This window comes from Haliotis rufescens, unplaced genomic scaffold (assembly GCF_023055435.1).
Source record: "Haliotis rufescens isolate VD_foot unplaced genomic scaffold, xgHalRufe1.0.p SCAF_3, whole genome shotgun sequence".
NCBI classification, from domain to species: Eukaryota; Metazoa; Mollusca; class Gastropoda; order Lepetellida; family Haliotidae; genus Haliotis; species Haliotis rufescens.
Genome location: NW_025964001.1, coordinates 45,169,211 through 45,193,699, shown reverse-complemented (window position 1 = coordinate 45,193,699; position 24,489 = coordinate 45,169,211). Strand labels below are relative to the sequence as shown.

Here is a 24,489-nt window from a genome sequence, read left to right as displayed (position 1 = left end):
TGACCAAAGTCAGAGGAAGTCAGTTGAACAAGAAGAAACGTATCAGATTGTAAGCTGTCAAAAAAATCAAAGAATTTCTAAGGAGTGGTGAATTTTAGATCTTGAAAGAAAAATATCCCCTTTGAGACCTTCTATGGTTGATGCAATAATATACTAATTGATGTAAATTCCTGTGGGTGGGCTAATGATTTAAAAAGAAATCAGTCATTTTTGCATGTCCTGATTTATTGCCTGCATGACAGCTCCTGTCAGTCTTTGAAACACATTACACTTCCTACTTTGAAACATGTGTTTTTATTTGTCTGATTTCCAACAAAGTTTTCAGAACATAAAAAATCCATTACAATATAAGTACATTCTATAACAATCAATCTAAGCCTTTGTTAGCTTGTAAATGTTAAAATATTAGTGATGATGCTCTAACAATTTTTAAGTAATGTTCAAGTCAGCTGATTAAAATTTCAAAATGGCAAACTCCACATTGCATACATCATGGAGCAATGTGAGAATTCTTAAAGAAAATCATATCACCTTTTGGCATAAAAATCTTCTTTGAATTCATGTGATGAAACTTCTAAAATTAATAATACTTAAATTTTTTATGAAATCTAGAGGGTTTCGGAGAGATCAAGGTGGTGAATATTTCCCTGCAATCATATTCAATAGGTATATTTAATTTTTTGGATAATATTACAATTAAGTGATTTCAAAATTTGTTATTACAGTTCCCAAATTATTCTTGCTTATTTCTATTAAAAAAATTCATTCAGAATCATGAAAAATTATTGGAAAGAATTTGTTTGATCCTTTGAAAGACAATTTTCAAGATTTTCTTGATGAAAAAATGACTGTCAACAAAACCTGTCAAAGTTTCAGTAACAAAGGTGTCAGGCCCTCCTCTCTAGAACTCTTTGGACCCTTTGAGGACTCTGTCATTGGATTAAGAAGCACCAGAGGGAAGGACGGGGTTGACAAAATAAGGAAAAGGGGCCATTAGCTATTTTGTAGGCCCAGGGAAAATGCAATACACTTTTTAAAGTGTGTGCGATTTTGAATCTATATCACATTTATTGATTTTGTAAAAGGCAGTGGAGAAATCTCCACTTTGAAGAAATTTTCTATAACTCTTGACAGCTTCATTTTTTTAAGCAATTTGAGTCTCTCTGGCCCCTCTTAGACATTTCCCTGCGACGGATAGACACATATCAAGACCCAGATGTGAAATGGACGAATCCTAAATATCTGATTACTCTATTCATTTCAAAATGAAAACACTACGGATGGATGTAGGGAAGTTACAAAATGGGTGAAAAAAGTGAAATTAGATCCAATTCACCTTGAAATGTGCATCTTTTTAACTTGTTGCTTTTTTTCTAAATCTGTTTCTAGACTGATTATATTTTCATCAGACTTAGGGAGCGAATTCAAAATAATTATTTCAAGTAATATGTCAATTTTCAACAAAAAGGTTGAGTTATCTGTCAATCTTGACTGAAATGTGTGTCATCGGTGAATCAGCATTTTGATTTATGTTTAAGAATTCAACTGAAACAGACATGGCCCATTCAAACTGACCTGTCAATCATCACAGGTAGATATATCACTATGACAACTTCAATCACCTGTCACTATCAAATATTAACTAACAGACTTAACATTAATTTTAAATCACTTTTAACATTAACTGATACCATCTCCAAACCAAGTATGAAGTAACGACAGAACATCACAAAACAATAAATTGTTAACAGCCAATAAAATGCAAACAAAAGAGAAATTTATTTTGCCACAATGAATCTTTCATGAAGTAAAACCAAGTACACAGAAAGGCAACATCAGTACATGTTTACTCATTCTAACACACGCCATGTTTATTATAAATTTTTACCATATTTACTAATTTCCCATGGGAAAACTGAAATACACGTTCAGTTGCAATTAATTACTGTTTTTCCAAAATATCTCATAAAAGAAAACATCCTCCAACAAAATGCTGGAATAAACTTAAATTACATATAGTGAACTATAGGTATTAGTTTTTCAATAACTTTAAAAAATATATAATTTTCCTGATTCAAAGATAAATTCAGTATGTTAGGGTATATGATATCAGGTCAAATATAAACACAGACATATTGCCAGCTGTGGGGGTGGGAGAAGGTGGGGGGAAGAAGAGAGGCCATGACTAGTCCAGGGAGACACAGATAACATCTCTCATTCATAGGACTCTAACACTTGTCATCTCAAATTTCACTTGTGTTATATTGTTGCCAGCAGCTGCTGTAACCATACCCACAGACACAATTCCTGGTGCAAAATACACTTTCCCGCTGGTAAAAAAAATACAAAACAACACAAAATTGATTTCTCCGAAATGAACTTACAACTTTTTCTCATAATCTGTCTGTAAAATTCACATCAGTTGACATGTCATGATTTATGAAATTTATCTTCAAAAATATCTAAAACAAGCACATTTTTTTCTTCCTATTTGGCAGGTTCGGTGAGTTTTTCCACTAACTAGAACACTAGCTTCCTGTTTAACTGTTTTAAACCATAAAGTCAAATATATACATCTGTTTATTTACATAAACCTTAGACCACATATACCGTAATGTATAAATTTGGTTAACTGAATATTATGTGCAACAGACAGGGGGGACATTGACATGTATTATTGTTACCTATGCCATTTCATCCCACTATCATTCCAGCAGCTCAAATGGTGTGTGTATTTATTTAACAATGGCAATGTACAAATCAAGATCTGCTTCTACCTATTTAGCAACGGTCTTCTAAGTAGGGAACAAGATAATTGAACGATCCTGGCGCGTCACTTCATTCTTCCTATAGCGCCAATATCGTTGATCAAAGCTCTAGCAAAATCAATTTATTTTATCTTTAATTGATCGGAGAGAAACTGCTACATCAGTTGCCACTTGTCAAAAGAAGACAAGTGATTGCTAAAATGTATAATAGAAATAACCGCCCCAAACAAAAGCCTGTAGAAATATAAACTCAAATCTGAGAAAGAAAATCCTCGTTGGATTTGCAAATCGGGGATTGTTTTGAAGTGGCCAAACGGTCGCCAATGTCAACACTCTGATATCCCAAGAGAGCTTTCCTAATTAACAGATAATGGCCATGATAAGAAGATATAGGAATTTTTTGGTGTCGGCTCCCTGGCGATTAACAATTGGGGAATTGTTTCTTGAGCAAGCCACACTAATCGTTCCCTTCTATAAAGGGCAGTTTTGGACAAAACTAGTGGACCATAACCTCCATTTCTCTCAAGGGCATAAGGGTATGGGGGTGCGCCCGATCCACCCCTTTATCAATGGAATCGGCCATGCAGAAGAACGTTAGCCAACGGCGAAGTGACCGTCTTTTGCCAGGCGGGACACGGACGAGTCAAATTTAAACACTGCTTTTGAAACGAGATAAACGTTTTACCATGGGTCATTTTATAGTCGTTAAGTCTAACTTCTTTTTGTTCGGTGCACTGATTGCTTGATGAAAGGTACAATGGTAACTGACCATCCCTGGCACAATACTAACAAACCAATGCTTAGTGAAACTTTCGTTCCACTTGAAAAAGATAGCCCGACTTCGTAGCCGGAAGGCAGACTCCTAATCTATTTAATTATTTTCACAAGTTTTTATTTGGGAATTCAAACTCTAGTCGTAATCGCTATTGTTGTTGGAAATGTAAATAAAACAAGGCACTGTGGTGCTGGATCAATGGGGTAAATTTTCCTAACTTGTCGATTGTTGTAACAACAATACCGTTGCATGACAAATGACTTTTCTGTTCACCCAAAACCCTACGGAAATATTAAAAAGTCATTCCATAAACGACTATAAAACGAACGGGGATTGTGTTTAGCTCTTTAGTTTTACCCACCATTAATTTTACGTGAAACTTTTCATGCAGAAGTATATTTTCTTTCAACGAGTTTTAGCAAAATCGAACAACAAAACTACTAGAGTAGAAAACCCGGCGATACTAGAGGACTTGACACGAATACCCATGAAAGAATTTGCCACGAACTAACACAGAAAATTAACGCTTAATGTGAATTCTTATTGTTCAGAATTTTAAAAACACCCACACATGTACCGACACGATTTATACCAATTCACGCCACTGACCCGCCTGTAGGTTCAGCAGAAAGAAAACTCTACGAAATGTCTTAGGTCCCTATAGAAACACACCGCCCCTCAAATTCCCTCCAAAACAAGAATCATTTAAGCTATTATTACGGGCATAGACCATAGGCATCCCGCCCTGGTCTGGCACGAAATAATAATCATTTGCCTGATAACCAACTCAGCCTATTGTAAAGCTGTGGCCACCAGATAAGACACCCGACTCCTCAATATTAGGGTCCAGTAGATTCAGTACAGACGACTTGAAAAGTTCATGGAGGGATAAAAAGAATTGTTTCTAAACCAAAATCTTAAAGTTCGACCAGAATATAATTGAAGATTTTAGGATAATCCCCAGAGTACAATAACCGAATTATCTCGAAAAAATCAAATTAATATTAGTTAAACTCAAAGACTAAACAAACGGTCTTTTGGGACCGCCATTAGCATCGTCTTCATAGACAACTAAGGCTCATTAATATCTAACTAGTGTACATTTCAACATTCACTGCAATGCACACGCAGTGTATTAATTTCAGATCCCAACACCAACAAAATCGAATACTTGACAAATCAGACAATATGGATATTGCTATGTGTATAAGTTTTTCATAAACTGCAGGATAATATGCAACTGGATCATTCACACGTGTATTTATTACAATTAATTGTATTCTTTCTATTATTGAAGAAGCCATAAATGCGCTGTAAGTGGTATATTTTAGAACATTAAAATTATTCTCATAAAATACGAAAGTTTTCAGTTTCCAAATGATATCATTTCATTAAATATTCACGATATGTTCCTAAAATCAACCACAATAAAGAACGAAAATTGTATATCTCAATGAAATAATTGAATTATGTCTGCCATATCAAAAACGCGTCATTCAAATTATAACTACCTCCAAAACAAAACTATTTTAATCTAATAACACACTAACCATTGAGAAGAAAAAAGAAACCGAACAGACATAGCTAATTGAATTAATTTTTAGCGGTTCATCTTTTCCCACGTTAATTCCCCGTCTGAACCAAACAACTATTCAAATTGAGGCTCGGGTTCAAACAAATACATTTATCTCGTTTTTCACTGAAAATGTCTAATTTTGTCTTGATAAGAATTGCCAATTACAGGTGAAATGTCCAATACTGGTGTCATGGTGACACCGTGCGCCAATGTCATTTTTACGATAGGCCTATTGAGATTTTTATTCATTAACTCTCATAAAGATGATCACTTGGCGGCGCCGGTGGCTTTAAATTTCTTCATACCGCCCTTAAAAGTGACCGTCGAACAAACAAAATCACCATAAAAAACAACTTTGATTATATACCGTTTACTGTTACTAGTGTTATGGTATAATAATATTTGATGCATTTTCGGAATATATGTCGGAATATCATTTTGTCTGCTATAATTGTTACGTGACTGGTCCAACTGTATGTATAGACACAGCATCATACGATTGTCATTAATGTTATGTCTACCACAAAGTAAACAATAGCACCTGCGAATTATGATACATGGAAACGCATGAAAACTACGGCTGATCAAAATGGAAATAAAAACGTGTGCTTACCTGTTCCTGGTTATTTGTCTCGGAATTATGTTCAATGGGGTTATCAGAATTTGAAGAATTCACTGTCGTTGAAGATGATGAACTTTTGCAGGGTGTGCTGTTACTCCCACCCTCGCGGTCGTCGATCACCAAGTCTATGGGCATTTTGCCTTTTAAACAGCTAATGTACCGATGGCAAAAATTGTCACAGAGTTCGTGCACCTACAAAATAAATTATACCAATTTTCCTTTAAGACATATTTCTTACAGAAACATTCTTGTATTTTCATTATTCAATTAGAGAGAGAAAGCACCATGTGAATTTCCACGAATCAAAACAAGCGAAACGACTCGCACTGAAAGTCCATTGCTAATTCGCAAATCTGAATTTTTGATTCTAAAATTGGTCAGCAAAAAGGACAAAGTCGGCATACATTTCGTTGAGGGATTTTTCCTCATTTATTAGATTAGTAATCCTTATGCCTTATTAGCGTCTTTCGAATGCAGATCACGGCTAAACGCTCCGAGCAGAGCTAGCCTTTTATTGTATCTAGTGGCTCGGCCAACATGGCGAACATGCGTCGTCTGCTACAGACCGCCATGCTGGCACGAGGCATTGACCAAAACAAATGCAGTTTCGGATTTTCTCGGGCGCTTCAATCGCCCGGTGGTTTCCAAAAGGACGTAATTTGTATATTAAATGTCAAAAATAAATTGCTGATGCTATTTTCTAAACAACATATCCGCTGTTGACAATGTTAGATTCTATGCCACCTAGTAATAATGTGCCAGACTTGGTATCTACCGACGATTGCCTAGAACGTTTAGTACAATCAGCTCAGTGCGACTCACTTCGCGTTATCGTTTCGGGGTCCTATATGTTTGCATAAACTTGAAGAAAATGCTGTTATCAATGAAGGAAATTTTCTTCAGTGGATTTCATGCCGATATCACCAAGAAACAGGGTGGATATTGGCCTGTCACTTAATTCAACGAGCAACATCCACGATCGAAATTATAACATACATTTCTTATACATAGCATTTCATGTAAGAAACGCCTTATTTCCTACGTGTGAATAAAACAGAGATTAAACAGTTAATTATTCACATGTAACAAAATTGCAAGCTAGTTAATCCGCTTTGAGATTTAATCAAAATCTATCGCCAACGAATACTGTTGCCAGTTTCATGACATATACTGTAATGGACACCGCCAAAATACCAGCGTGACATGCAAGCTAGACAAGATTTTAGCAATGGATAATAATTTCTTTGTTCAGCTGTTTACAGCGTTAATTAAACAATACTACTCCAAGATGTTTCAACGGCAACATGCAAGGGGAAACAATTCATATAACTATATTTCAACCCACCTTTTCTAATTCCAACAGATGAAAACGTAAAACCTGGATTGACTGAATCATCTGGAAAAAATGACATGGATAATTTGAAACTTCATATAGTTGCATTGTACTCATACGAACGATAACAACACGACTAATAATGCCCCATAAAATATACGAGGCGATATAGCAAATTCACAACAGACCATGGGCGATTTTAGGCTCTCAATTTCCACTCGAACCAGATGCCAATTAAAGTTTAATTTATTTTATTTTATGCCTCTTGGGTTCTTGAACACTTGCGCCCTAAAAGTATCATTTCTGGGAGCTGGTCGAGACCCGCCGTCTAATCAAGGATAGATGGAAAAGTCTCGTATCAGTTACAGGGAGTCTTTTGTTTTGGAAGACGGTCTTCCCACTGGAGGTTAACCCATAAAACCATCTGGAACGTTTTTCTCGGGCAGAATCAGTCTAAAGTAAAATACTCAGTCCAGGCGCTATTTTCAGAATTTCCCTCGCGTCTCACGGTTCATTAGTGTGACTTGGCGAATTCGACCTTCCAGCGAAAACATGGGGCAAGTTGAGGCTCAAACTACTCGCTCCGTTTGCGAAAGAAATTTCCAAAACGGTCATTTGGCGATGTGGCACTTGGAGTTGATGAAACTAGACCGTTCCGAATCACAAATCTCCATCGACTTGGCCACAATGGTGCATTGGGGATGAGGAGAAATGGTCGTTATTAGTTCCGAGTCGGAAGCAAGTAAATTACTGATGATTTGAGGGAAAATAAAAACGAAAACATACCAAACTGTCCAATTCGTGGTTTGCTGAGAAAAAGGGTTTGTCCGACCGGGCCTGCCAAGGAAAAATTAGAAAACGGGAAAAAAGAGTAATAATAATATAAATATGGATGGTGGAAATGTTTGGATCCATGTATCTATAAAAGAATCGTATAGGATCCACTTTGCACGTATCAGTTGGACTTTATTATCGACTTGACCGAATAAATTCAATGTTATTGCACATCTCTGGAACAAAACTGGCCTGTCTCTACATTTAGACCACACTCGGTTTTAACAGCCACGTTAAGTATGGGTTTCTATATACAGAATTCAACCAAATCACATCGGAACATCCATCCCGACCATTTTATTTTATTATGTTCCTCATTATCTCTGCAAAGCGCTATAACTCTCGGGCGAGCAGTGATGAAATAAAAGGCGGACAATAAATTGAGGCATTGTGCAAGGTTACAATAATAAAATTCTCACTTTTCCTCTATTGTCTACGGTCGAAGCGGAATATCTAAACAAGTAATGAAATGTGCCGGTTTGATTGGAAATCATTATCGTACAATGCTTCGCCAACCGACTGGTTTAATATTTCTGTCCTGTACATGATTACAAGGACTGACGAAAAAACTAGACGACCTAGAAATTGCAGATGCATTCAGTGTGCGTAAAAATATTAAAACCTGGATCAGATTTCTCCGGATAACGACTCGGAAATAATTGAGAATTATTAGGGAAATTGAAATGCTGATGACAATGATTTTTATACGTACGAGAACTTGTTTGCTGAAGACGGCTATATCTTCGTTGAACGATTCTGATGAACACACGTCCCCACCCGCTACTCCAGGTTCGCGGGGGGTACATGTGGCTAATTCGCATTTTTCAAAAATTAATGCGAGAAGCGGGAAAAGTGCGTGTCTGAAAGAAGCGGAAAAAGATACAGTTATTTTTTAACATCACAGATATGGCCGCCATTTTGGGAGCCGCTAGTTACAGGGCAAAGCTAGCGTGTTTTCCTGATCATCACTGAAAATCGGCCCCAAATGCCACAAAATATGCCGACATAAGGCCTGGAGATGTCATTTACAGAGAGCAATGCCAAAAGACGGGGCCACTACACAAGTGTCAGGACTGATTTAGTCAAAACAAACCCGGAGAGCCGCGACCGAACCAAAACATTGGCTCAATGTGTTACAGTTTCATAGACGACAAGCCAGGCTACACGTGCCTAGTGTTGTGAACTAAACTTTGGACCTAGACGCGTTATACGGTGATACTATTGCCTGCCATAAGCGGGTATATACTTACGAATATATCGAATCTTTATCCCGTTTTAGTTGATTGTCTTGTGTCGATGACATCACGCCCGGCATTGTGCTGCTGGACGTGTAGGGAGGGTACTGGTGTATGGGGGACGGGCCGTGGTTGAGACTCGTGGAGGAGTGGGTTAGAGGGTGACTGGGCAAAGACCTGGGGTCCGAGTACATAGCCGAGGCGTCCATACTCCCGTAATGTGGGAGTTCATTGTCAAACTGCAAGAGAGACCAACACCTTACAACGAGCCACCAAGCACAGTATCAATTTCTCATAAATATTATAAACAGGAGCACTGTGCTCGTAAATTTCATTTAAAACAAGACTGTAGGTATAATACTCACCCTCTGAGCCATCGGCGTAAAGGGGGAGAGCGTCTCCACTCTCGAATCTAAGTCCAGATATTGCGTAAGTTTTTACACTTCCACCGCCAGATTGGTATAAACAAATCCAGTGCCCTGTCAAAGAAGAAACAAACTGTCAAACACGGTAAAGCTCCATAGATCCAAACACGTTGGGCTCTGCCGTCATCACAACCTTAGTTTAACAACTGGCCTGTCGCAGCCTATAGCTAGTACCACTAAATCTGTCAATCAAGCCAGGGTTACTATAGAACGGGATAACAAATGAGCTGTCAAGGCCTGCCCTGCCTTGGGCGATCTGACTTCAACCAGTAGGGGATCCGAGTTTGCAACATAACACAAACTCACGCACGCTCTCTATCAGTGGCAGGCCGTAGACGTTCAAACTGGAGAAACAATATGGAAAGTACAGAGCACGGAGCTTCCTATAGTCTGTCCGAGACTTTTTCCAGATCCCTTGCTGCTATTTCTGCTGGCAATCGGTCTCAGTCAGCCGAATCACTTCAGTCGTATCGAGTTTGCCCATTGTTTATCTCTATTGCGCTGTAATAGTTTTTCGCCTAACCCCGTTTTCCCCGGCAGTCTTTTCCTACATGCGAACTGCGATAACATCTACCATCCGATAGCAGTCTTCTTCGACAGCAGAAAAACTAAGCATGCGAGGAAAATCGTTTCGGCGCCAGTCGGTTAAAGTATCCAGTAACCTTACTCAGCGGAATTAAATTACAGGCCCGGCACTAATTTAATCTAGGTTCCCCACGTGTTTTCGTCCACGTTAGCGCAAAACATAACTAAACCATGCATATACCTAAACTGTTGTCTCGGTGTAAATCCGTATTCTCCGCGATCGCTGCTTGTGACAAAGTGTGTGAACTATATTTCTTTACTGTTTATCATCGGACTTGCAGAGAGACTGTCATACTGTGACTGAATACCCGTATCCCTAACACTCCGCCCTCTCAGCCACGCGGACTGAAATGGACTCGTCCGCTCCTCCCCTTGCCCCGCCCCACTTCAGCTATGACACTCAAGGGTAATCGGGCGTTAGCGTTCAACCAATCGCAGTGCGACCGCCTATACACCGCGCAAATTCGACTTCTTCTGCTCAGCTCCCAGGGTTTCGGGCCGAGTTTGCCGACAACAGGGACTAGCTCCGTGTACAATGCTTGTGATATTCCAGTGCTTGGGAAATATTTGATATGGGGAAAAGAGTATATACTGGAAAGTCACTCTGTAATCCCTATCTACTGGAATAAGCAAGTAAGCGTACTCGTGGAACGTTGTTTATGATAGACTCAACATCGCAAGAAATGCATGGCCCCAATTTCATTCCGCTGCACGGGAGGACTTCTAGTGACTAACATTTTCGCATTCTTTCATGCTAACCTTTTTGTAAGTGTTTTTCAGTTTCTGTCGTTTAAACTTAATCTCCGGCTTAACAGTTATTGATTTTAAAAATAAATCATTGTTAACGCTATACGCCGGCCAGCTTATGGATTTCATGAAATGAGCATCTGAAATTGCCATTAGTGTTATCGACAATGATCTGTAGGAATTTCTTGTCAAAATCAACCAGATTGCCACCACTTGGGGTCATAAAATACCAGTATAATATGACAGCAGTAATACTCCTTGTAAACGGTGTCTATGTCTTAAGCCATCTTGATATAATTAACAGATGGTATAATTAATACCACCCACTAATTACTAAACAGGGTGGCATTATAAAGTGACGACGTTCTCACAGTAGGACTACTGGAATATCTCATGTCGTCTCAGTCCCACCTACCTGGGAACTGTTGGCCAAATCGTCACAATTTTCCGCGCCATGATTTTATTGGCTTAACATGAATAAATCAAATCACCCTCAGATACAGAGACAATGAGTACTAAGCGTATAGTATCTACTGCGCGGACAATTACGGAATTCCATAGGTCCTTCTGTGTCCGTCACTAGGTCTGCGAATTTGTTTATACATTTTCTCAAATTTTAATGACCGTCATGGGGCTTATTTGTCCACAAGGTTAACTGTCTGGCATACCTACAGATGCAACATTTATCAGGTTACCTAGAATAGGTCATTTCATTGGAATTAACGCATCGTTTAACATACGTATAGGAATGGTTTAGTACAGTGTGCGGCACTTTCAACATGGTACTAAACCACACGGAATCCAAACTTTGTGATGAATAAATATACACACATCACGGCGGGACAAATACGTATATTAGCATCAGCTGTATGGAGAGAATTTAAATTGCGCCTAATCATACATTCAAATGAATTTACAGTTTACACGTGAGGTACCGATAGTTTACAATCACTGCCCGTTATAGACGCATATAGATGGTAGTGACACCAGACGAGTTAATCCCTTGATACGTGAACACTATGCGGTGCCGCCTGAATATAGTATTAACCTTCTGAGTATGTTTTTGGTGTTTATTGTAAAACGAATCATATGTCAAAATAGTTGTAGGATTTGCTCTGGTTGTTTGACAGAAGCAAATTCTCTCTCTCTCTCTCTCTCTCTCTCTCTCTCTCTCTCTCTCTCTCTCCATATATATCATTTGAAAGATAATGACATTTTTGTGAAATATATTCTAATCGAGAGTGAATTTGTTTAAATAAATTATCAAAGACCAAACATGCACAACATTACACCATGTCTGTTTTAAATTTGTTTAAAAAGTAAAAATCTATGAATTTGAGTTTATACCTTAAATATACAAGAAAAAATAATTTAAATTCACACATTAAAACTGAACCTCCCAGAAACAGCAGCCTATTGTTTCATTAAGATGGAACCCCTGATTAAATTCATAATTAACTTACGTTGATTCCAGTAACATTTCATTTGTTAATGGCGATAAAAAGGAGAAGACCTTTAAGCACACATGGAAAACGCAATTAATCAAAATAAACGTCTGCTAGTATCATTTTCAAAATTTGATTTTAGCACTGCGCATTTAAAATAACTTGGCAAAAGTACCTTCGGGGTTTCTAATCTGTCCCAAGAGAATCCCATCGCAGACTGATTGGTGCATAAATTATGATTTGTTGACAAAACACGATTTTATTGATGAGAAAACAGTTTTGGTTTATTTTGAAATGTTGGTTGATCTGGGATGACTACATTAAGAGCGGAGTGAACAATCGCTGGTCTACTTTCTGTAGACCAGGCCACCCTGTGGAGTTAACATGACGGTGTTGCCAAAATAAAGCCCTGTCATTTAGTCTAAACATTTAATTCTATGTTTTGAAATAGAGCTAGATTCATTTACCTCTTACATATTCCAAATATGTGATAAATATGTTGTGGGATATTGTCACATGACTTGTGTGTCAGTTGGGGTCACCTGGGTTTTGAACCCTCGCTATTCGCATTACATATTCGTCATGTAAACCTAATGGTAAACAACCTAGCAAGGGTTGTGGAAAACTTTGATAACCAACAGCGGAGGATGAATGCTATACTTTTCGATACACGAACAGAAATTACATACACAGTAATAATCAAAGCCCACACGAAGGAAGGGTGTTTAAAATCTCCCAATTATACGTTTGTCTGTTTGCGCTGTGGTGTATCTCCCATACGAGTTGCATTCAGTGTGTGATTAGAATCTGAAAACGCGTTGTGGGAATGACAGTCTTTACAATTCAACAAACTGCCAATAAGTGTGAATTAAGGGAGCCTAGACCCACATGCCTAGTCGCCAGATACATCTCCACGTGTTTAAGAGACGGCAACACTGAATAACAGTACATTATTTGTAAGACTCGCTTATTTATTGTAACCAGTTTTAGAAACCCAATGTGAATTGTCTGTTTCAGCTAAGGATGAAATCAACACGAAAGCCAATAGCAAAATAACATATCTCCAACACCGTTGTTGTTAGCAAATGTGTAAACACATAGCATAGGATAGCCTATATTGACAACTAGCGGGGATTTGTCAATCAAGCCTGGAGTGAAATACACCATGTCTATTTCAAAGTAAACCGCCGTTCGCCGACACCAGTGGTACTACAATGCCAATATGGCCTCATAACACATAGTTTGTATACAGCCGATGCAATATAGAACTTGGCGATGAAATAGGCACTCGCTAACAGTTTGGTTCGTATTGCTGGCGAGGGGGCTTTAAAAAGAACCATTGAAAGCACATATTAATGTGGGAATAACGACAGCAAAATATATCAGCTTTATTTCACTTTGATGTTGTGTCAAATGAGTTTAGTTGTGTATTTGCGTATGCAGGTGTCATGTCACTTTCATTGCGTGTAATTCCCGCATTCGGAATAGCAATCGCCTCGATATTGCCATCATTTTATAGCAATTTCACAATAAGTACTCGAGTCGTAACCATTACACAAACGGAGCTGTCATTACGAGTAGTGTAACGAGGGCTCCCAGTGCAATGCACAACGTCATGTACATATCATGTACATATCTGTGCAATTAGCAAGGTGAAACATACAAGTAACTGTTTATACGGACCAGGCATCACGTCTCGTCGATAGGGTGTTGGTGATTTCCATTTATAGTTGATATTTGGCCAGTAATTAGTATCAATGACTCACAAAATTGAGCAAATATGGGCACATTATATCATAATCATTAATTATGCAATTTACAAATGTTGCTATTAGTTTCACATGTCTCTAAAAGAAGTATCTTAATGTCGACCATTTTCCTGAAAACGTGTTTCTACGATTACAATTGCTGTAACCTTTGGGTGGTAGAATTAAGATGTCTATAAATCAGTAATGTAAATCCCACACATAATCAACAGTCAAGACCATTACACGTGACCAAAGACCATATAACTGTTAATTTAAAAAAATGCTCCGACACGTAATGACAAAAACACGGCGTTTTTATCTCGTGTCACTGGCTAGAAGCAGCTAGAGGATAACTATCTGCTTACATCATGATAAACATCCAACAAAATGAGTGCCATTAATTACATCAATCAACATGCAATTTGATATACACATCACTCATCAATGGTAAGTTTTACTTTTTCTTCAAGGAAGCCTGCATATTTTTTGGAAAGGTTGTTCACGTTAAAAGAGACCCACTTCACTGATGCATGGTGTTAAGTTTGTATATTTCAGGGCCTATTCTAGCTGACCAATGTTTATGAAACCACTTCAACGGTGATGCGCGTGCCACTGAGTGACCCCCATATCCCCTCGATATGTAACGCCACCCCGAAGTGAACAAACCGACTGGGAGAATTGGCCCGTCTGACACTCGGAGCGGCCCTAAATGACTGTCGATGGACTCCCTGCCTTAATGAGCTGGTCCGCTATTCTTCATCTAGCGTCGAGGGTTAGCCTTTTTTCGAGGCAGATAGCGTGAAATTACTCTATAGGCACACTTCGGCCCCGGCTCTCACGGGTGATATTTTGACTTCGGTTTAACGAGATGTCCTTGTACATATTCGCCATGACGAGATTGTACGAACGAAATTGCGTTTAGCTCGGCGCGTCACTTCTGTGTTTAGCCTGGGTGGTTTAATGAGCGCTCGTTACTGATGACCCCCTCCCTGCCTCCCCACAAGCCCTGGGGCCCGTCCCAGCGCAAGGCACCCTGGCTCTGCACCCTAACTTCAACAATACGACCTGTGTTGACGTGTCAGGACTTAACCGTCAACTCGGCGACAGCGAAACGGGCCCCTCGGCGAAATGATTTCACCAAAACATAAGTAGCAATTCCAGCCGTTTACGCAAAGAGACTGGCAAGCTTGCCAGCCCCAAGAAGCCTAATTTAGTGCGAATTCAACATCCGTTGTCGTGGATGTGTGGAGCAGATACCGGAGTAGCGTTCTGTTAGTTATTTTAGAAACACGTGCAGCATCCCAACATCCCCCGGGTAATTCCGAACCAAGATTCAGCCATATATCAATGTACCGTTCATTACGCACTGTTGAAAAAGACACGGTCTCACAATAAACAACAACATTATATGCAACAAAAACATGACGGTTTGTCAACTACGCACAACTTTGTCACACACATTCTAACGATGACTGGAATTGTGGTAAATTATATTGAAGGAAACGTTCTTTATTGTAAATGTATGTATGTGTTCAGGTGCACGGGGGATACTAGCGTGGACAGGGAGGCAATATGGGTCGACTGACAGCTACTGACAACCCATCACGTAAATAGAGATTATTATACGAGCATATATCGCTTACTGCTATGACGAAACGAGTCAGAAGTCCTGTAGTTCCCGAGCGAGAGCGAGGGTAATACATGAATTTACATGTGTAATAATTTCTTCAGTGCCAATTATTTCCTAATCATTTTGAGCTCCCCTTCAGAAGAATTCACTGATCAAGACCGCCGTCTTAGAAAACCACAATTGCCGAATGACGTCAACAATCTTCTGCTATGACGTCGTTTCTAGTGTGATGTCATTCCGACCTTACGTCACTATTACGATTCGAATGGCGTCAACAATGCCGCCCCGACGACGTAAACAATACACAGGTGCGCGTGAAGGGATATTTGAAATAGTGCACATACGATTTATATTAACTCGGTTATTTCTAACCGGATGGGTAATAATTTCTCTGCGTTAGAGTGGTGTATCTTACAGTCAGCCTCTCACCTGCAGACTGCTGTTACAGAAGCGTCACTGACATGCTGTACATCACTGGAGACTTCTGCATGGACACTTCGTTTCGCATGTAGATGCATCCTGACTTAGACTTGGAGCAGGTCAATAGAGATTAATTATTCTCACAATACATTTATATCTCTCAGTGTTCCGAATAGTAACTTACAATAAAATCATATATTCATTATTTAGCCAAATGCATACGTTTAGTTTAAAGGGTACGACTAAAATGAAGCGAGATTTCCACCTTCGTTGTTGTTCTACTGTGTGCGAGGCTAACGGGGGTTAGAATTGCACAGAACTTAACAATTCGAGAGCAATTGCAGACAAAACGGCTACCATTGACACAACAAAACAGGTAGGATCGCCAGGATGGTGAATTATACAATTAAAAAAGCGAAATGGACACGATGGCGTGATATTGAAATCTACACGATGCTTATTTCATCCGTGGTGAAATCGACAACGCATACGGCGCGGTCCTGGGGAGCAGATTGAAATAAGGACACTGGCGTTTCCCTGTTCATTTCAATCTCACGAGAAGATACGCGCATCCTAGAGCTACGATCGAACAGAGGCTCGCCTCACAGAACTTGTCAATTGCTCCGAGTCGGAAATCTACCAATAATCGGCCACGCATTCGTGTTCTGTTTTCGTTCCACTGATTTCTGTGACATGTACGTCCTATTCACCTCTCACCGCTGCTTATCCGTTTCACGCACTATCTCTCTCACTTCCCAAATCCCGTCTTTCTTTCATTCCACAGTTTATTAATAAGAAAATTCCCACTATCTCCCTAAGCCGTCCGCAACAAACGATATTGCGCCTCGCTCGCACACGCTTGAGTGAAGTTTTCGATCCAGCCGCTTTCGCCAGCCGGTATGAATTGTTCAATGAAATACTGATTGATTGCGTTAGTAACACGACACAATTTCCTCTCACTGTCTATCACTCATTCATCTGTCACTCTCCCCCTCACTCACTCCATCGAGTCTGTTTGGGTTATCTGCCCATGTCGCGACACTCTCTGATAAGAAAACGATTTCTTTAACTCAATTTTGTATTTTTCGGAAAACTCCCAGTTTTCCCATTACTTTCGATCCATTAGAAAACTACATTACTCATTTTTCTCCTTACAGCTTCGAATTAGAAGAATATTCACGAAGAGCTCGTGACAGCCCGCTATATCCAACAATGGCGATTGTTTTTAAAAGCAGATAATACAATCCCGTGAAACTGCATCTTTACTGGGCTCATGTAAGCAATTACGTGAAATTGTTTGAGAAATCGTTTCCTATAAACAACGTTAACAATTTGTTTCACAAGAACAACCCACTTCCTGAAAGCTGGTAATATTGCTGCACGATTCTGAAAAATTAAATCTCAAGTGAATGTACGCTGTAGTTCTTTTGATGTGTTCTTTTAATGGTTAACATATATATCAATAAATTATAAACACATAAACTGCTGCATCGAAGCAATCAACTTCCCAACAATTAGGTCACGCGGATCAGGGTCGACTCTACCCCGTACCATCTGCACCAGGCGAAATTGACACTGTGCATTGAAAACACTCACATTTCATCCTGCTGTCGTCCTCTTATCATTTATTCATTCTGTCTATCTAGTGCTTCACTCAGACCCTGTGTTGGGGCCGACTTATCATGGATATTCTTTTCCAGACTTGATTACTACTCCTGCAAAGTACGCCGCCCGTCACATAAGTTTGTCATTTATTCATCTATTATTCATTCTTTCATTCCCTAGCCTCGTTTCATATCCTCTTCGCACATGGATCTAGTTACGGGGGTGGGGGAGGGGGCAGATTAATGGTGGGGTGCGATTGGACACGATTTAAGGCTTTGTGGAGAGATGTAAATCTTTGTACTTTGTAGTTTCAAGAAAGGTTGAGCGAAATTGACAACTTAGCATCTTATGTATCGCAAATTACGTTTGCCGCATTCCATTGTATTATTTACAGAACAACCCAGTCTCTAAGCGGTATACTGATGTATGTTGGTAAGGGTTCCACGTATGTTGGTGATCTATGCAGTACGGGTTAGACAATGTATATCCAAGTAATGAACAATCACCAACATGACGTTTATATCTGAACAGGTCGCTCCCACGCGTCGTTGGCTATGTAGCAGACCATGCTGGAACACGTAGCACATTTCAATGTCAGAGAAATAAACAAGGTGTCTGCGACCATCACACACTGTGAGCAAGAAACGGGGAGGAGACACACCTGACAGCAGCCTGTCATCACAGATTTCAAGCTGGGCTAGTCGCTGACCACGTCGTCCCACTCTAATATCGCTCTCTCAAATAAAGGAATCATCTTTGATAGTGACGGACTATTGAGCTAATATATATCTCAGACAATAAGTGATATGTGCAGTTTTGGGACTGATACGGTTGTTTGAATGACAAGGATAAGTGACACGTTCAATCCTAATCCCCAGGTGATATATTCGTGTATTTCAAACACCGGGCATTTCCTCGTTGTTTATATAGTACTAAACCTCGGTAAGGTCACGAATAAGATTCCCAGACATTCGTTACTCAATATATCGGAAAAACACAGTGAGCTATATTTGCTTTCCTGGCCCAGTAGAATGCGCGTGTCACACATCCCCTTGGCCTAATCTGGAGAATACTTTTTCTACCATTCGTCCACCCTTAACTTGTCTTTTCTGTCAGTCTTCCTTCATTTCCTTTATTGGCTCCAGACAGGCTGAAGATTCGGGCCAACACCTCCTCGCGATGACTCAATGTTTTACATCTCGACACTGCGCAAACTATAGCGTGCGTACGCACGTTCGCAAACATTCCTGACTTAGTCTTGCGCACGTGAAAATTACTAGAACAAGGGACTTTCGACATATCAAGTGTTTTGAAGATGATTTTATTCGTTTAATAGGGGAGTGAGAGTATTTAGCGCTTGTTTCTCACAGCGAGTGTTGTGTCGCGACTTGGAGATGTCTAAGAGGTGGCCCCTCAATTTGGTAACCTCTTCATTTGACAAGCTTTCATTCGTAACAATCTGACTCGTAATGAAATCTTTGATGGATAGGCCGAGCAAATTGAATATTACAGCATTACCGTGAAAATGATACGAGTCGAGGGGGGCTGCTCCCGACGTTCCGAAATAAAAGATTTTAATTTTTGACAGTTTGTAAACGCTAAAAGTTTCACTGAAAAATAAGCCGGGATAAATTCTAACGGTACCTCGCTCCTCTTGAATTAATCATATTTGCCTTGGTGGGAGCTTCCCGTGTCACAAATGTCACATCAAAAGTTTGTCAAAATTGATTATGAAATTTGACAAACATACCAAGTTGGCTATTGTCTCCCTCTCTCCCACTCTGTCACTCAAATAAGACTCAAGTCGCATTGTCCAAGCCCGTCCGTGTCACTTATCTTTCGTCACAAGTCTCACTTGGAATTAATAGCCCACTGCCCACTGAAATTCACTTTTTCAAAAAAACATTTCGGTGAACTTCTTTGTTCAATAAAATTAAGCTCTACCCATGCAGTGAATAATAACTGTATTCTGACCTCTTAAGTTGTTCTATTATAACAGAAACAACACGCAATGTGATACATTCATTCTTAGTTGAGGTCGCTGTGTCAATATGTTATACTATATTTATCCGTGGAGGTTTTGTTTGGTCTGGGGTTTTTTTTTATATGAAACTGATATTAACGGTAAATTAGTTTCAAATATATCCTCATTAAACAGTAGGATTGTTCAGCAGCATGCCTTGTTTCCGAATACATTTGAACACACTGATTACATGCGTTGCTTGGGTGTTTGCAGTGCGGGGACAATTCGATCGATTTCAGTAGTTCATGAAATTTACATCAGTTCACTATGCTATTCTTTCTCTTCCGCTTATCAAATTACCACCATAACATTCGGAATAAATGAATTTATGTTTTAATCATCACCGATCACGCACCTGTCGTAACAGCGAAGCATGAGATGTCAATTTCACGAATACCTACACTTTCATAATCGCTTATTGCCACTCGATATCTGCTTGTTGATTGCACCTGCTATTGACGATGAAGATTCTCCATTAATCGCTGCTCTGTCAGGCGACACGGCTTTTGTATCCACCTATTTCTGCAAGAACGATTCATTGATCGACTTCATGATGATATAGACACCGTCCAGGGGAGAAATGTACATTGCAGGTGAAAAGCATTACCGACAGATCGCCAGGTTGTTGTCGATTTCACAGGCCTGTCAATTAGGACATACTCGTTGGCAAGTTAATGCCTACCTACTTGCTGTGTTTATTTTGTTTTCCCGCCCTGCTAGTTTCAATTTGTTGACATTACGGTATATTATGAAATTGATTACTGATGCAAAGTGATGTAAGTGGCCCTGGCTCGCCGATGTCAGTTTCAGAGCTGAGTTTACAAGTCTATGTCAATTTGTTTATTCTGGCAGGTCGTTGTATGTCTCCATGTTATTAGGGAAAGTACCACTTTACCAGATAAATAATCATAGTCGTGTGTGTTATTATCAACTATGTTTTTATACATAAACTACAGCGTCTTACTTGTTTTTTTCCCCACGTATAGAAAAAACATCATGCATTTATACCTGCTAAGATAGCCGGTTCCACTAACCTTTATCAGTATATTTTCCTAACCGTATAAACACATCATATATACGAATTGTACATTATAAAAACACAGCAGCATTATAATAACATGTTCATATCACACAGCATATGCTAATCTTTACCATAGTCCACGAGGACTCTAATTTCACATTTTAAAATTGATCCACATTTTAGAAATACTAGATGTCAAGTACTTTTGCAACATGAACTATTAACGTACTTGTTAAAACCGTTATAAAAGTATTTGTCTTCAGGCTTGATAACATCGACCAACTTTTGTTTTTCTATAGCTTCTCAATAAATTATTCCTGTGTCTCACTTCGCTGAAGTCTATTTAAAAGTTTGGGCGTTTACAAATTATGCGCAATATTTGGTACAACGCCTCACTAACTTCTCATTCAAACGTGCATACTAAGAAATTAACTTTGTACTCCCACTTTTCTGCGTCATTATGGGGAATGCATAAAACAGACATTTCGTTTCTACAGAAAGTGTGAAATTGTCATTCGTCATGAGCAGGTCCTGCAGTGAAATCCCATGTAGGAAATGTACAACTGCCTGTAGATGGGTGGAGTCGGTATTGTTAGCACGAGCTAATGACCCTGCCGCCAGGGCGACACCAGTGCCGGACAAGCTCCGTCGTCAACGTTGTGTATGGTCCAAGCAGCCGCGTGCACGCCCCAGCTTGATGGCTAGGTCATTTCAGTTACATGATAAACAATGGGTCGGTTTTCTAGAGCTTTGTAAACAAAGGTGACTGATCAACATACATGGAACTTGTATTAGCGTAGGAGACGATATGGAGCCGAGAGCTCTGGTCTGTAATGTCGAGGAATAATTTAGTGAAACTGATTGAAAGGTAGAACTACTTCATCCAAAATGAAATTTACATGTGTCAATTTCTCAATTCATTACAGGAAGTAAGTTTCATTTCACAGTATTGTCATTACTGGAATTGCGTACATTTCAATTTTTAAGTCGGACGTGTCCTGGCCATGTCGATAGTTATAATATATACATACCACTCGTTTGTCAGGCTTCATATTAAAAATACATATGTCAAATTGTATATTCAACAATGACTGTTTCGTGCAAAAATATAATTCCATCCTTCAATATCATATTTAGTATTAAACCATATAACAATAGAATCAGATATAATGTTGTTTAAACACACAATTATATAGACATGTTGACAGACATTCAGTATATTGTGTCTAGTTTTATATGGCACGCTGTTAAAAGTTAGCAACATATGGAGGTAGGTCTAGAAATATATCCTAACCATAAGCTATTACGGCCTTGCAGTCTGATGTATTTAATATTTTCTGTGTAATTATGCTGGCTATTAAACCGGGCCGTTTTCAATTACATATACAACTGTTTGCAGTAACGGGCGAGCCAGGTGTATATTTTTGCTTGGTTCAATTCTTAAATAGGTGATTACACAATTGTTCGTGAATCAAAATAATAGTGTTTCCATATTTATTTAATAATTTGATAGTAATATCTGAAATATAATAGGAAGATATCATTATGATAAGACACGACATATTTTAAAATATTAATGATCTCGATTTAACAAATGGAATTCATTGAAACAAGTTAATGCCGGTGGAAACAGAACAAAGCTGTATTACTCTGTTATGATACACTGTCATTTCATACTATATTCGTAGTTATCCTTTATAATATTTTGTAATGAGGCAACCTCCCACCCACCCCACCCACCCCACCCCACCCACCCTCTAGTCCCGATATATAAAATCACTTACAGATAACCGTGGCTACAATTGTTTATATCTACATGTAAGGTTGATTACTGTATCAGCACTCGTGTGAAATACACATTCATTTAAGGGGAATGGTACAGGGTCATAATCCTAAGGCTTACTTTAATAAAAAAAAACACCATAAAATCACATCAAAGTTAAATGTCCTTGTCTCATACTAAAATAATGCTCATTACTTGAGCCTATAAATTTGTAGTTGTGTCATTGTAACACTTCACCTCAGTTCAGAACTCACAGTCAATGGTTTGGCATGTGATTTTGTTCTACCATTAGAATATAACTATCCACATGAGTGGGAGGCCTATTGCAACGTGTTCTTTGTGATTTTACATGATCAACACGGAATCGTTACATGAATGATAATTGTTGCGATTCATTGAAATAATAATAACAATAACAATACTAATAATGATTGTCATTATTTTCCTTGTCATCACGTCCCGGTAGGACAATGGAAACATCAACTAAACCCTGCTCCACATATATCTGTATACGTGATGTTCACACGACGTAAAACAATAATGGCAGATCATGTCTGCGGTCATGTATTTTAGGTGTTAATTTCGAAGTAAGTAACTAATTTATATAAAGCGTCGAATGTCCTTCATAGCTGAACGTATACAAAAGCTCCAGATACGGTTGACTGTGGGATTGACAAGATTGGAATTTCGATCATTTGAAGTAAACAAATCTTACTATTGTTTGTGCCGAAGCTGGTGTTGTTTAGTGTTGGATGTAATTGGCAACGCGGGCATGGCGGCGATCGTCTGCTACTAAGCAGACGAAACGAAGAATTTCCCGCGCTTGTAGCTGTATCGCCGCCAGGAAGCTACTCTCGCCGCAGAATCCCTTGGTGAAAGATTGCTCTCTATGTGAATCACTGCTCCTCAAAGATTCGAGTGAAGCTTGGAGATTGTTTGAATTAAAAGTTAACATCGGCATTTCCTAGCTTTTTGATGTATGGTGCAAGTTTACATTCGATAAGTTGTCCGGAGCTGATGCGCCACCGACTTAAACATACACACGCGTGGCTTCGAGCAATCCATAAAACGATTTTCTCAAAATGTTTACAGAATTTCGCGGCTATCCAAGTAGCTTATCGTTCTATCACATTCAAACGCTTTCATCGGATCCTTTCTGAACATCCCAGAAACCCCTCGAACCTCAGATTTCAATTACCCGAGTCGAAAAATAATGACATTTCACATTAGAAGCGATTCCCTGTGTTATATTAGCTTCGCATTAATCTCGCTGCTTACCTTCAAACCGTAAATCCGTTTCCACCGACCAGCGTGTCTTTTAGAATGTATAGGTTTATGGTATTCCGTGGGATGGGCTAATTGAACTTACTCCAACTTTTAGTAACTTTAGTAAAGTGCTCCACAATCGATAAGTTTCCACTATCGTTTCAGCACTCACACAGCCAGCGTCAGCCAGGTTCTCTCAACGCGCCAAAGCGCTTATGCGAGATTCCGCGATAGGTTTCGTGGCTAAAACCTAGGGTTCCAAATTCCAGTTGCGATTAGGGACAATAAATTTTCTCCCGTCTGTCACAATGTGATGCGTTCGGGGATATGAGCAAAGCCCGGGGTACGTGGAGACTTTCTTACGGCGAGGACCTCTATCTGGGGGTCAAGGTCATATTTAGATGATGAGGTCACTCGAACCGTTAAGAAGATTAATTGATGACAGTCTACCGGTGGCATAATTGAGTTAGTTACAAACTGAGACAAAGATCGTTCAAATTGTCGTGATTAGTCGAGATCACCCCCGTGACAATATCCCCACCCCCGGGGAAGTCAGGAATCGTGTCCTCACCCCTGCAGCCTTTCACCTTGCCCAGCTAAACAAGCATCTGTTGAGTACCGAAAACAATATGAGAGTGGCGGTAAGTG

The 24,489-nt window shown here is 39.3% G+C and overlaps 1 protein-coding gene across 3 annotated transcripts in view; it reads right to left on the bottom strand.

Annotated features, from left to right (window-relative positions):
* The window catches only part of LOC124124320 (homeobox protein Meis1-like), a 111,519-nt gene extending 87,337 nt beyond the window's left edge, over positions 1-24,182 (bottom strand). Inside the window, exons 1-7 of one of the 3 annotated variants that reach the window (XM_046487454.2) lie at positions 23,854-24,182; positions 9,509-9,622; positions 9,159-9,382; positions 8,621-8,768; positions 7,861-7,911; positions 7,087-7,137; positions 5,733-5,933 (exon numbers count right to left, since the gene is read on the bottom strand). In XM_046487454.2, the coding sequence (XP_046343410.1) occupies positions 5,733-5,933; positions 7,087-7,137; positions 7,861-7,911; positions 8,621-8,768; positions 9,159-9,382; positions 9,509-9,520 (687 nt within the window). In that variant the 5' untranslated portion in view covers positions 9,521-9,622; positions 23,854-24,182. Of the gene's footprint in view, positions 1-5,732; positions 5,934-7,086; positions 7,138-7,860; positions 7,912-8,620; positions 8,769-9,158; positions 9,383-9,508; positions 10,244-10,334; positions 10,459-23,853 lie in introns of those variants that run through there. The other 2 variants (XM_046487461.2, XM_046487470.2) reach the window with 2 other exon arrangements.
* Positions 24,183-24,489: the final 307 nt, after the last annotated feature.